At 41.7% G+C, this 15568-nt stretch overlaps 1 protein-coding gene across 4 annotated transcripts in view; it reads left to right on the top strand.

Moving 5' to 3' along the window:
- The window catches only part of cd276 (CD276 molecule), a 95500-nt gene that overhangs the window by 61533 nt on the left and 18399 nt on the right, over nt 1-15568 (top strand). For 3 of the 4 annotated variants that reach the window (XM_010878688.4, XM_010878680.4, XM_020056529.3), the window contains 2 exons: nt 4572-4619; nt 15077-15115. In XM_010878688.4, the coding sequence (XP_010876990.2) occupies nt 4572-4619; nt 15077-15099 (71 nt within the window). In that variant the 3' untranslated portion in view covers nt 15100-15115. The remainder of the gene's footprint in view (nt 1-4571; nt 4620-15076; nt 15116-15568) is intronic. The other variant, XM_020056530.2, reaches the window with a different exon arrangement.

Genomic DNA, 15568 nt, shown 5'->3' with positions numbered 1-15568 from the left:
AAAAAGAGCAGCTATACACCAATCCTGAGTGGTTTACAAAACTAATAATTTGTAGTAATAAAAGCAAAACCTAACTAAGAAATACCAATGAACATAACATGAATAACAAATATCAACATTGTACTACACAAACTTTTGTTTTTAAAATAAAATGTTCTTTGCAACAGTGCCAAAGGAAAACAGTGTTGATCGTCAAGGCTAGACAAATTAAACTAATTAAACTTTTCAACTGTATAAAATCTGGTTTCTTTCTAAACAAAGTACCTAGTAAAATAAATGAATGAATAAATGAAAATTGTTATATTTCAGAACAGGTTGCTAGGTAATAATATGTAACAGTAATAGTATAGCAATAGTAGCAAAATAGAATGCACAATTGGGCCTAACCTACCAACTGCAAGATGCAGTCTGTGGCCAAAGCACAGCATTCTGGTCCACTTTTTCAGGTGCAGCCTTCACCATGTTCGCGGCATTGTCTGTTATTATACAGACTAGACGACTCTCATCTAGGCCCCAATCAGTTAAAGCTTCTCTCATCCCTGTTCTCACTTGTATGGTGGAAGTCCTCATTAATAAAGTGTACGGTCAGACTTATGTAGGGCTCCATTGTCCGGCTGGACCACAAGTCCGTTGTTGCTGTATAATATTCCACTTGTGACAGCTCTGTTTCAACTTTTTCCTTGCATTTCTCGTACAACTCTGGGATGGCAACTTGAGAAAAATTGTTGCGTGATGGCATTACTTACCGCTTGTCAAGCAACTGGATAATCTTTTTAAAACCCTCTTTGGTAACCGTGTTAATTGGTACCATGTCTTTGGCGACGTGAAATGTTATTAAATCTGTGATTTCTCTCTGCCGTATGGAACCTTTCTCGTGTGGTGTAATACTGGCAAAGGCATCCGAAAAAGATTTTTCCTTTGGACGGCATTGAGATGCTTTGCACTCGTCATACGAAGATTTGTGGTGCCGCCTTAAATGATGGAACAAATTGGTCATATTGCCTCGTGTTGTGGCAACAATTGCAAGGCACTCTGGACAAAGTACTTGTTTTTGGTCAACATCATCCTGTCTGTAGCCTAAATATTTCCATATAATTGAAGATTTTTTTGCAACCAAATTCTCAATTTCGGTATTTTTTGCTTGTTCCTCGCTTATCATTTCGCCATGCGCAAGCAGAGCCTGCAGGTCAACCATGTGCAGCAACAAACTCTGTGTTTTAAATAATAATAATAATAATAAACTGTGTATCCAATAACCCATAAATCTGAGTAAATTACATTATATAAGACAGATATAATGCTAGTTTAACAGTTTAATATATATATTGTAGGTTGATATATGTTTACCTGACTAAATCGCACGTTCTGCGATGTGACTATTGTGGAATGCGTACATCGCAATGTCGATGCTTTAGCATTACCTTTATAGATTTATTGCATTTAATTTATTTCCATTTTATAGACACTCATATCTCGAGCAACTTAAAATAGTGCATACATTTTTGTCCAGTTAAAGGAGGTGGTGAATAAAATATGATTTCTTCAGGCCATTGGGGGACCTACTGCAGTTAAAATACAGGATGTCTCCACCAGAGTAGGTCTGCAGAGTAGCAGAGTAGCCAAATAATAATCACACCCAGATAATGTGGTGTGATACAGCAGAATTTGATTGGTGGTATGCAGTGATGACATGTTAATATGAACTGCATGACAGTGACATTGCAATGGATTTCTGCATATAAAAGTGTTTGCTGCTTTAAAGGGAAGCAGTGACTCAGCCTGTCTGAAGAAGTTCATTAAGAAAAGTCTGATAATTAGACCTAGCTGGGGAATGTATGCAGGCAGAGAATATAGGGCCCAACTAAGAGGAAGAACGTTTTGAGCCAAGATAGATGGTGGGGAGCCGGTGGCTTGGCTGTAATGAGATGTGCTGTGAGCGGAGGAGACATTAGAATAAAGGTCAGCCAGTGTCTGCTTTGGGCCCAGGGGTTTAAAAATACTTCTAGAACTGACACACACTCACAGGCAAGAGTAAATAGCTCCATGGAACATATGAAATCAAATGAAATGGAAAGAGTAAAATAATACATTCCATCCTCCAGCCAATGGTCTCGTAGGGTCATGAAACTTTCCTCCAGTAATCAGGAGGAGAATGCCGCCCCTCCAGTAGAACGTTTTTATTTATCTTTAACTAACTCTGTTCATTTTACATGTAATCAATTAGCATCCACTCTTATCCGGAATGATTCACAGCAGAGAGCGCATACATGCTCTTACTTTTTCATACTGGACCCCTGTGGGAATTGAACCCACAACCCTGCTGTTGCAAGCGCTGTGCTCTCGTCAGTTGGACAGTACCTAATTGGAATGTTAAGTCTCATTCTGTTCCCTGTCTGGGAATGTTTCCAAGTCCTTTCTGTTCCCTGTTTGTGGAGTTGAAGAGTAACATACACTGACTTCTACATGTAGTATGCAGACCGCCACGCACAGATAGAGCGATACCGCATGAATACCAATGTGAAGATGTGTTAAAGTAGGGCTGCAATGCACATTCACAGCTGTTGGAACTGCAGGAAGCAGGAAAGTACAACCTAATTGAGGCTGTCTTATCTTTTAATGGTGTTCTTGGGTTTGGCCAGATTGAAGTTGACTCTCTCCTCTCAGACTCTGGGTAGTGAGGGTAGAGGGGTCAAAACTAGTCGGAAACGGAGTAAGTCATTTTTCTTCACTGTCATAATGTATGTGGAGAAGTGGATGTGTATCCTAACAGGGCAGAGCAGCAAGTGGGATTGGAGTCTGGGAACGGAAAGCTCCATTTATACTAGTACTAAGACTTTGTTTCTTTTGTTTTGTTCCTTTATTCCTTTATTTATTTATTTTTACTTGCGTAATGAATTTGTACACTACATGTCCAATATACACTCTAAATGACCTTTATCGGACCAGTGTACCATATTCCTAAAGCTTGTTTTACATTTAAATGAGCGTGTGATTTAATCAGAAGTACCCTTGGAGTGTGTAGCTGACATGGGACGACGGATGGGCCTCTGTGATAGATGAACGTCACCAGGGAAATAGAGGGTTCGGGTCATAACACTCCTTCGTACATCTGTTCTGTGTGAGCTTCTTCTCTAGCTGCTTCATCCAGCTGTGACACACACTTGTTTTTCTCCCAGAATCCATTAGAATTTGCTAAACCCTTAAATAGTGTATTGGAAATCCACTTCAGGAGTGTAAGATGGCCACTTCGACTTGCTTGAGCAGATTTCACTCACACTCTGTGGATGGTGGCCACCGTTTTGACTTTGACGTAGATCCATCACTGGTGTAGAAGTTTCCCCGGCAGCTGTTTTTAGTGTTAAAGGTTAAAGGTTGCAGCATCAGGACAGGAAGTGTTGGCTGCATGCAGAGGTGGCTCAAGGTCTCTCATATTGCATTTTCACTCCACATGCATTATGGATATTTTCAATCCAACGTCTGGATCTACAGGGTGACTATAAAGCTGAAATAAAAAAGACAGAGAAATAGAGAGGTAACAGAAGAGGTTCCCCCTTTATCATGAAAGCGTGTTGTAATAGTATCCACTATGACTAAATGTCCTTTTGCACCAGATTTAGAGGGCTGGTGCTCATATTTGACTGCTTCAGATGGATTCTGTTGAAATCCTCTAAAATGATAATTCCGGACAGGGATCCAGAAATAGATGGGCATGCAATGCAAAGAAAGGGGTGGAATGCTCACTGTACTATCCGTCCGATTTGAATGAATCACTCAGAGAAATGGTAACCTGTGGACATACATAAAGGGCTGTGTTAGCAAAATGTGAATGCAAAATTGACTTGAATGAAAGTGGAAAGGGAATGAAATAATAGGATGTATGAAGGATTGTGAATTCACTGTAGAAACAGCATATAGATTTCAAATCCACCTTTAAAACATGCAGATCTTTTACTGCTGCAATTATCAGGTTTTGTGTTATACCACCCCAGATGATTTTCTCTCTCTGTCAGTCTTGTTCATTGCCACAGACCTACTAAGACAATCAGAGACCATATTGTTGACTTGATATTTAATTTGGTCCAATCGTCAGTTTAACGTGTGTGTGTGTGTGTTTGTGTGTCTGACACTAATTAGGAACATAATGAAGCTGAGGATGAAACTCTGATGAAATTAGGTTTATATGTTTAGTGTGTGTGTTCAACACTTGCGTTTTAGCATGCTTGTGTGTGTGTGTGTGTGTGTGTGTGTGCGTGCGTGTGTGTGTGGTTCCTCTTCAGTGTGGTTTCGGTCGGCTTGGCCCAGTACAGAGTAGGTTTTCAGAGAGGAGAGCCAACGGCCATAGCATAATGTGATTATGGTCTTTGTGACTGGGCCAGGCCAGGGGGCAGCTGTGGTGCAGAGACCCAGCCTGAGCCGTGAAGGATGAGCACACCATAGGTTTTAATGAACTGCTGCCTTACGAAAGCCAGAGGAACGCTCTGTGTGTGTGTGTGTGTGTCTGTTCCTGTCTGCCTGCGTGCATTTGTTTACGTATATTTGATTGTCTGTTGGTGTCTCTTCTCTTACCACAGCCAAAGAACTGGAAGAGGCCAAAGAACTGGAGGAGGAGTCTAAGACAGGTCGGTTGAAGCACGTCTAGCACAACCTTCACCATACTTCTCCACCGTACACATGCCAGCTAATTATTTCTCAATGCGTATCCCATTCTAATTTGAATTTTAATGACATTGCAAACAGAGGACATGTAATTAATTTCTGATTATTCCAGTACAATGTCTAAATGGAATACTAATGTCCTGAGCACTGAGCTCTTTTTTTTTTTGTGGAGAGATAATATTTCTCACTTCTTATGAGTCTTGAATTAATTGAGTGATTAGCAAAAAGAGCAAGTTCTGTCAAGGCCGTAGTGGGTACCAGGCTCGGTCCTGAATGACTCTCCCTCCAGCGTTAGGTCATAAAAGTTATTCATTTGACTTCCTCTGTAGTGTGATTGAATTCACATTTTGCCTGCCCGTGAGCGGTAAAGTTAATACTATGTGATTTTAATAAGCCAAGAGGTGACGGAAGGTCTCCGGGCAGAATGGGGACAATGGCTCGTTTGGTTTATGTGTGTCTCATGAATGTTTCAAAGTGAACTCTGCAGCCAGGTGCGTGGTCTGCCCTTCATCAACGGCATCCCTACAGGCTCAGCGCTGACTGGCAGAAGGGAGGAGACTCTCCTCCTCAACACTCCGTTCCCGGCTGACTCCTCCTCCTCGGCGAACCAACCCGCCTTTCACTCCCCCTCGTAGGCCACACCTGTCCTGGGAGGGGCGGCGGCTGGATAGGGGCTCAGCAGCTCATTCTCCTGACGTCTGTGATACCTCTTTAAACAGACAACGGCTTTGTTTTGCCATCTGGCTGAAATTGCACTGACAAAGGGAGAGGTTCCTACGTGAGACAAAGGAGCTGAAATGATGCCCGTCTAATAAATCCAGGACGATGGCGAGCAGCGTTTCTGTGTTATCTTAATGAGCTGTCCAGAGGAGAGTGCACCTCTCTTTTCAAAGCCAGCCTGATTGTGACAATAACTAGTGATAACTGGGTCTCATCCTTGGCTTCTGCGTTCGGAAGGGGAGGTGTTCACACCACTGGCTTTACAGCCTCTAGCTGGCAGCCTACCGCTTTACAAACAAGATGCCTGGCCTAAAATCCTTGATGTGCTTGCAGCTGACAAAGCCAACAACACCTATTCCCCCTCCTACACACACTCACGCACATAAACACACACACACGCACGCATGCACACACACACACACACACAATCACACTCCCTAACCCTCACCTGCCGCTTCCTTTTCTGAAAATGAGTTTTGTAATCTGAGCATGATGTGCTGTTTAGAACCAGCTGCCGTAATCCCAGAGCAGCACACTGTTAGGAGTCGGCTGCAATCTCTTTTCTTTGCACCACTGGCCCTTGTCTGTCTGTCTCTCCCTGCATCCTGGGCTCTGAGGAGTTAGCCCAGGCCCTAGCAACACAGCACTGGCAGTGTGCATCGTCGTGACCTAGTTCTTTCAACATCATCAGAAAGAGCAATTTGAACACCCCGAGAAAGAGGCAGAGAAATGTGAAAATGGTATCTGGTTTGTGAGGTGAATTAACCCTGCTACCTGGCTTTCGGATAGAAGGTGCTGTCAAGGTTGAATACCGGCTACTGTCATGCTCCATAATGCTGATACCAGTGACTATCCATAATTGTGAACGTCTTCTCTCCGTAATGTCTTTCAAATTCAAATAACTCAACCAGGTTTCTCATTATAATGAAATCTCATAGCAAAATATGTATATCCTCATATTTAAACTGTACTTATATTGTCGGTTCTTACTTTGTCATTAAAAACATTGTCCCATTGGAAAACATTACCATCGTATTTCAGCACTACATCAGTGGACCACAACTGCTATATTGGTAGGCTTGTCTCTACAGATAAAATCATTTTGATGTCAGGAACATAGCTCCTTAAAAGCATTTTACAAATACTTGGAGCTTGAAAAATGCAGAAAGAGAACGAATGTTTCCAAAATGAACACGGAATAGATTGATTAATAGCCGAGGTTGCCAATTATTATTTTTCAACATTACACCCTATAGATAGTAATGTAAATCCAATGTCCATATTAATGCAAGCTGTTTTTATACAAAAATTTTATAGCAACAATTGTTTAAACCCCCCCAAAAATGCTGACTGTGTGCAATATATAACATGACTACAATAAGAAATGTAGGTAGTTGCTAGTAGAAATAATAGCTATGTGACCTGTTTGCCAAGATTACAATAAATACCTAATATCTGATGTTAGCTAGTTAGCTGGCTTTAAAAGCTACTATGCACGCTGGCTCACTAGATTACAGTAAGTTATGAGGTGACTTAATAGCCAATATATTGCCAAATAGCTAATTAGCATTTTTAACATGCACTATTTTCAGCAATAACCCATCTAACTTGTTGTTTAGTGTTAACAAATGTTATGGTGTGCAGATCGAAACCATATTACAGGTGTAAATGGATAGTTGATAGATGGGTAATGTGGTTGTTGTAATAGTAAATGATGGTCGAATACCAAAATAATGGTTGAAAATAGGTTAACATAAGCATCTTGATTGATAGTGTGTATGTGTGCATGCTTGCACTCATTAATTAATCTCCCTCATTCTGACATAACTTTCCATAACTTACCTCGTCACCCTATATTTTTCCTAATCTTGATCCCTTTTTATGATATTGTGTGTATTAATTGCTTGCATAATGTCATTTCCATTTAGCTTGTCATAGTAGCTGTAAGTAGCAACAAATAATCAGAGCAAAATGTGCACAGTCACAGTCTTGCTCTATGAGCCTCTATCCGTTTACAGACCAAAGTGTCTTTGTGATGTATATACAGGCATTACTGAATAAATGCAAGGGAAGAAACCAGCCAAATTGCGCTCAATTGTTAAATTCATGGACACATTACGATTAAATATGCATCATTCACCTGTGTTAGTAGTAGGCCTATGCCATCTTTATTTACATAGCAGAACCCTTTTTCCAAAAAGTCGTGACGCTGTGTAAAATGTAAAGAAAAACAGAATCTGATGATGTGCAAATCATTTAAACCCTATATTCAACAGAAAATAGTACAAAGACAACATATCAAATGTTGAAACTGTTATTGTTTCTTGAAAAATATATGCCCACTTTGATTTTGATGCCAGCAACACGTTTCAAATAGCTGGGACGGGGGCATTAAAAGACTGGAATAGTTGTGTAATGCTTAAAACTAAAACTGGTGGAATATCTCACAACTAATTAGGTTGATTGGCAACAGGTCAGTAACATGATTGGGTATAAAAAGAGCATCCCAGAGAGGTGAGGATGCGGAGGGGTTCACCACTCTGAAAGACTGCACAGGCAAATAGTGCAACAATTTAAAAATAACATTTCTCAACTTAAAATTGCAAACAGTTTGGGGATCTCATCATCTGTGGTACACACTATAAAAAGATTCAGAGAATCCGGAGAAATCTCTGTATGCCAAGGGACTAGGCCGAAAACCAATATTGGATGGCCTTTATCTTTGGGCCTTCAGGTGGCACTGCATTAAAAACAGACTTAATTCTGTTGTGGACATCACTGCATGGGCACAGGAACACTTCTGAAAACCATCTACATCAAGAAATGCAAGTTTAAACTCTGCGATGCAAAGAAGAACTCATATAGAACGCTCAAAAAAATTAAGGGGAACACTCAAATCACACATTGGGTTTCGATGACGGAAATGTATTAAAGATCAAAATCTTTACTGAACGTTGTGTAATTCGTTCAGAACAAAATGATTTAACAATGGTCAATGAAAACCAAAATCACCAACCGATTGAGGACTGGATTCAAACTCACACCGAAAAATCAAAGTTAACAATTTAAATCACAGGGTAACATATCCTTTTAAAAATAATTGACTAAAGTGCTATGATTAATCTCGCTCCAAATTGATATTTCATTTAAACTGTTATTTTTTTACCCTGCAAGTATCAACCCCTAAAACTGCCATCTGATTGGAAATGATAGGGAAAATACACTTTCTGGAACATTGAGCAAAACATTAGCAGATGATTTAAATCCCCCCCAAAAAAGCATATTTTTGAATCACACATGTCTACGTTTTCTATTTTGTTACCAGATCTTTCAATACATTTCATTAATAACCACCTAGCCTGACTGTTATTCAATCAAATGTTATGTGAGGCTAAGAAATTGGTGATTGAGCTTATCTGGCACAATGGTAGGAGTCACAGTGGTGATTTTAGCATGGTAATCTAGGAGGGGTGGATTCAACCCAATGTCTTCAAATTTAAGCCAGCGAAGCCACTACACAAATAAATTACATGCACTATGAACGGTATTGAAACCGTTTGCTAGACAGCAATGCACCTCAGAGTTACCTCGTATCCATCAGTGGAACCTTGTTTGGCAGCAAAAAAGTACAATCAGCCTCATTTACTGGATTTTTAACCATCGCTAATTTCAGTCAGTTCAACAAATGAAAATGTTATGGTGTGAGATTGTAACTGGATTGTCATGGCCCCTCAATGTTATATTATATCCTCTCACAGAGAAAAGCACGTGTGAGGAAATATTTACAGAACTGTAATGAATTGTTCTAAAATAATACTGACAATACCCAGATAAGCATTATAAAAACAGAAATAGGATAAAGGGTATGGCATAATTGGAAACAATGGGAATGATAGAATTTAAGAGGCAAGTTGTAATTTTAGGAGTTATCTCCGTTGTTGTGCTCACTTGAACAAGAAGATGGCGCATTGGTCGCTATGTAGAATCAAAACTGCATACAGTATATTGACGATACAAAAATATTTAGCCTAAAAGGGTTCATTGTAGGTTTCTATTGAGTTTCATATCCTCATCCCAACCGCTTCGCACTCTGCTGCGAACCGGTCCAGTGAGTGCTGAAGGTCACAGACCGATGATGCCATCAGGACCACATCATCCGCAAAAAGCAGCGATGAGATCCCCAGCCCACCGAACTGCAACCCCTCCCCACCCCGACTACGCCTCGATATCCTGTCCATAAAAGTTACAAACAGGATTGGTGACAAAGTGCAGCCCTGGCGGAGGCCAACCCCCACCTGGAACGAGTCCGACTTACTACCGAGAACCCAAACACAGCTCTCAATTTGGACGTACAGGGATTGGATAGCCATCAAAAGGGACCTCCTCACCCCATACTCCCGCAGCACCTCCCACAGTATCTCCTGGGGGACCCGGTCATACGCCTTCTCCAAATCCACAAAACACATGTAAACTGGATGGGCATATTCCCAGGCCCCCTCCAGGATCCTTGCAAGAGTAAAGAGCTGGTCGGTTGTTCCGCGACCAGGACGGAATCCGCATTGTTCCTCTTCAGTCTGAGGTTCGATTATCTGCCGAACCCTCCTTTCCAGTACCTTTGAGTAGACTTTCCCTGGGAGGCTGAGAAGTCTGATACCCCTGTAATTGGCACACACCCTCTGGTCCCCCTTTTTGAACAGGGGATCCACCACCCCGGTCCGCCACTCCTTTGGCACTGTCCCCGACTCCCACGCAATGTTGAAGAGGCATGTCATCCAAGACATCCCCTCCACACCCAAAGCTTTCAACTTTTCTGGACGGATTTCGTCAATCCCCGGATCTTTGCCACTGTGGAGTTGTTTGACTACCTCAGTGACTTCTGCCATGGAGATTGACGATGCTTCCCCATCAGCCTCCAGCTCTGCCTCCACTATAGAGGGCATGTTAGTGGGATTTAGGAGTTCCTCAAAGTGTTCCTTCCATCGCCCAATTTCCTCCTAAGTTGAAGTCAACAGTGTTCCATCCTTACTGTACAGAGCTTGGATTGTTCCCCCGTTTTCCCCTCCTGAGGTGGCGGACGGTTTTCTAGAAACACCTTGGTGCCGACCGAAAGTCCTTCTCCATGGCTTCCCCAAACTCCTCCCAAACCCGCTGTTTTGCCTCTTTCACAGCAGAGGTCGCAGCCCTTCAGGTCTGTCGGTACACTGCAACCATCTCTGGAGTTCTCCAGAGTTTAACATATCCCAGAAGGCCTCCTTCTTCAGTCAGACGGCTTCCCTGACCACCGGTGTCCACCAGGGTGTTCGAGGGTTAACGCCACTTAATGCACCTAAGACCTTTAGACCACAGCTCCCCGCTGCAGCTTCGGCAATGGAGGCTTTGAACATCGACCACTCAGGTTCAATGCCCCCAACCTCCACAGGGATGCCAGAAAAGCTCCGCTGGAGGTGTGAGTTGAAGATCTTTCGGACGGGGGCATACTCCAGACGTTCCCATTTCACCCGCACTACCCGTTTGGGTTTTCCCGGTCTGTCCAGAGTCTTCCCCCACCCCCTAACCCAACTCGCCACCAGATGGTGATCGGTTGACAGCTCCGCCCCTCTCTTTATCCAAGTGTCCAAAACATGCGGCCTCAGGTCCGATGACACGACCACGAAATCAATCATTGACCTTCGGCCTAGGGTGCTCTGGTACCACGTACACTGATGAGTATCCGTACATGGTGTTCGTTATAGATAATCCATGACTAGCACAGAACTCTAACAACAAACGACCACTCGAGTTCAGATCAGGGAGGCCGTTCAGGGATCAGGGAGTTTCATATTATGATTAACCTATATATATAAATATTATATAGTTTGTTGCCATTTTAACAAATTGTTAACAAAGCCTACTGGCTGCATTAATGTAGGGAAAACGTCTTTGCAAACGTTGCTAAAGGTACAACACACAATGTATACTATGCTTGTGATGACTAGGAAACCTAATATTAACTAAACTTATCATTGGACTGGTTGGACTTTTTTCACTGTAATTCAAGTTAAATGTTGGTGAAACACAGGGCTCTGCATTCAGCTTATCCATTGACCGTTGCCAACAAATGTGTCTGGTGAGCTGAACACTATGCTGAATTTTCTTTTGGCTGTCTTAATGTCTTGGCCATCGTCTCACAGCACATATCCCTTTGTTTTGCAACATCTTAGCTTGATCCTCTATGATTGGCAGTAATGGACATAAGACCAGTGAAACACGTCTCTTTTTGTGCCATGTTGTCTGATACCAAGCCCTAGTTGGGTTATGACACCACCTAAAAATGCTTAGGTATATATGGCTTGACTGCACCCTTTTATTCAACACCCTTATCAGGCACCGTAAATCTAAACTGAAATCACACCTGTGTTGTCACCAGTAACATGTTCAACACACCTCACCGTGACCTTTACACTGAGGTTAGTTGACCCTTGATACATACACATTGCCAGACTGACTGGTACCAACCATTTACCAAGGTACATTTCTCCTCTACCTTAGCTCACTTCTAAAAATCGGCTACTTTGAGATTAACTAGCATTCTGGTAGATATCTCACACTGGTCACTCCGAAAGTCCGTACGTCCTTTGTTCAGCATTCATTTCAGTTCACTGCTGCCAATGACAATAAGCTTGACGCCTTTATCACACCTCACTTCTTCAAAAATCAAATAAACAAGCTGCTATCTGATCAATGCACCTGCTGAATCTGTCAGACCTCTCTGTATTTGTGACTTGCTGTATTTTGTATAAGTTCCTTTTGCAGTGTTTTTTTTTACTTATTTTTTTATTGTGTATGGTATCTGGTTCCCTGTGTTAAGTCATCATGCAGTCAAGTGCCTTAATATACAAGTGAATTCTGAAATAATATAACAATGTCACACCAAGTCTATATATCTGTCATGACAAGTTGTCAGCTGTTACTTCATGTAATGACATTGGTATGATTGTGTCATTAAGCCTTAAGATGCTTCATATAAATTGTTACTGTTTATTTATAACAGTCTATTTAAAAGAAATATATACAGTTATATTGTGACTGTTTCTGGCATGGAAAAGTTCGTCTTCATTCTCACTAGCAATTGCTCAATTCTTATGATTAATCCTAAGAAGTTAGTAGATACCAGTAAGCCCATTACTGGCTAGTAAGCTGTTCAAACAGCCAGTGGCAAAAGCTAACCACTCAAAGACCATATTTCTGATGGAGGTAAACTTAATAAGAAACGTTTGGCAGTTTTACACAATGCTCAATAGTGTTTTGCGACTGGTGAACTGTGTAATGCCGTGGCGTTATGGTTAAAGAAAGTGCCTCTCATGTTGAAGGCTCAAGTTCAAATCTATTATGAACAACAACATTTATTTTATTTCCACGATTCTGTCGTCGTTTCACTTGATGAAAAAGTGAGTTATCGTCACCTTTCTTGATATTTATTGTATCAATGTAATTCACGAATGAAAGAAAAAAGTATGTTGATATGCCATGAAATAAAATAGCTTTGGCAGACTCGCTAGCAATTACTCAATTCCTATGACTTTCCAGTAAGTTAGTAGATACTGGTAAAGCCTATTACTGGCTAATAAGCTGTTCAAACGGCCAGTGGCAAAAACTAACAGTTCATAGACGCTATTTGTGGTGGAGGTAAACTTAATAATAAACGTTAGTCAGTTTAACATAATGCTTAATGGTGTCTAACGAAATATTCAAACTTTGCGTGATGTTAATGGGTGACAGAATGATCTAAGGTCGAGACGCTATACCGACACGTGATCAGGTTGTTGTTCTGTAGAGTAGTGGCTAAAGACATAGCCTCTCATGTGGGCGACCGCGGTTTGAATACAGTGCGGGCAACAACATTCATCATTTTCAATTGTACATTCTCCCCTATTTTCCTTTATTTCCTATCAGGTATGCATGGAAGAAGGTGAAAACACAGACAAACATGCATTAAAAAACTATACTCTTTTCATAAGCATCCAATGAGCGTAGTCCTGGCAGTGAATGTGCTTTGGAAAAACTGATCTAATTTTGGCATTTTAACATCCTACTTTGTTAGTGCTTAAAGTTTAACAAAATGTTATACTTACATTTTCTTCGTTTTTTTACTGCCTTGCTCAGATGCTTACCCTTTTTTGCCTTGATGTTAATTACACAATGAAAAAAATGTCTGGTATTAAAAGGATAAGGCAAGCCAATAAAAATTTCATCATTGGACAGTATTTGCACATTCCCCAGAAATGCTTACATAATGATAATAATTTAATTTCAACTGTTCAGGGAGATTTGTTATGTAAACCAATGTTTGATGTTCCCCCCACCGCACATCCTGACAGCGTGACACTGATTACATACCTGCTTCCTGGGAAATAGGTTTTGGTGTCAAAAGCTGATTGCATTTCAATGAGGACAACAAGGTTCAGGCATATATGTTCTGCAGACTACTTTCAATCAAAACTCATGAGAAGACCACCACCTGAATTTGCCAATTGTCTCTAAAGTTTTAGAGTGTTGGGTAGTGTGTTTCTGGAATAATTTCCCTCTTTGAACTTTTAATGGTGTCTGCTTTGCATACCAAGCAAGATTTAGCCTCCTCTCAGTGGTTATCTGTTAGTCCTTAAAGAGAAGGCCAACAGATCATTGTCACATTATGAGAGAGATAGCGGAGGAATAGCTGCTCCTAAATCATGTGGAATAATGAGTGCTGTCAGACCTAATGAAAGCAGTCAGAGCGTTCAGTAGCATTCTGCATCACCATAACACGGAGGGCATTCAGAACACACCAAACAACATTCAGGGCACGTAGTTCTGATTAGAATATTAGATAAAGTAATTGCATACAGGGTGCTGAAAAGAGTGCTGAAATGGATGTGTCTTTGGGTAACGGCGGAAAGGAGCGATGGATGCCGTACATCCTGGGGTATGGTATAAATTAGAGTGTGGTATATGGGCAGAAACGAGGATCCCCAATACCCCCCCCCCCCACTTCCATGTGACCCGGGCGACCTGCAGCCCATTAAAGCCCCCGTGGGGGTAGCTAATGTGTCATTGCTCCATCTCGTTCCCCGGGTGTTCTGGGGAGCGTCACATGGTGGTTCCACATGAGCACTCAGCTGCAGTGGCTAATTAAATAATGCACTGCGCCCTCTGCTTCCTGTTAGCGGGGGCAAGGTTGGTGCACAGACACGGGGGGGGGGTGACATTCTCATAATACCTGTAGTCCAGTGTAACTTGGTTGGGAGTGTGTGGCGCCCACTGCAATGCCAGAGTTGTGGGATTCCCACGCGGGGCAGTACCACAATATGGCGCAAAATGTATGCACTCACTGCTGCTACTGAGTCGCAATGAATGACCTCAGTGAAAGTAATATTGAAAAGCAGAGACAGAGAGTTAAGGAAGGGGAGGTTTTAAAAACGGTTAAAGATCTGTAATATTGTTATCCTGCCTCATTTGGTCAGGAGAGAGTAAAAGGTTAGGTAATCAATTAGTGTGACCCCACTGGCCTGATGTGTTAGACCTTTAACCCCACGGATTACAAAGAGGATACGAAAGCTGCCCATTTAAATGTTAACACCCTAAGCTACAAAAAGACAACAGTTCCGCAATGTTATTTTTCTGTCCATCCATTTGTCTTACTAACATTACTGATCTCATATTCCTGTGTTGTTCTGTCTTCCAGCCATGACCCCCCTGAAAAGCTAAAGCCATACGAACACAGGTAAGAATCACGTAAAATGATATAATTACAAACCATTGTGTGTGTGTGTGTGTGTTTCGTGTCAGGGTGTCTTCGCAGTTAATTTCCCCCTCCAGCGATTGCTTAGTATTTTCAGGAGGCAGTAAGTGCTCTCCAACGCCCCGAGGTCTGCAGAGGCTTTGGGTAACTGCTTCTATAATGAGCATCAGGCTGCATTCATTCTCTGAAGGACAATCAAGAGTTTTGGAAATTCTTGACATTTGGATTCTCCAAATCACAAGGTCATTTGTAGCCCTGACACATTTATTTCTGTGCCATGTCATTAGAAGAACGTTTTGAGTACTCCAGCTTCCTCGTAACCCCTTTTAACGCACAAGGAATGTTAATAATTGGAGCCTATGACTCATTAATCTGCCAGCACCAGGTGTGTTTGTGTGTTGCTGTTGGAGACAGGACTGAAACAAGAATACTGGG

The sequence above is a fragment of the Esox lucius genome, chromosome 2 (assembly GCF_011004845.1).
Source record: "Esox lucius isolate fEsoLuc1 chromosome 2, fEsoLuc1.pri, whole genome shotgun sequence".
Classification (NCBI taxonomy): domain Eukaryota; kingdom Metazoa; phylum Chordata; class Actinopteri; order Esociformes; family Esocidae; genus Esox; species Esox lucius.
Note: the sequence above shows the minus strand (reverse complement) of the source record. Positions and strands in the feature narration are given on the sequence as shown.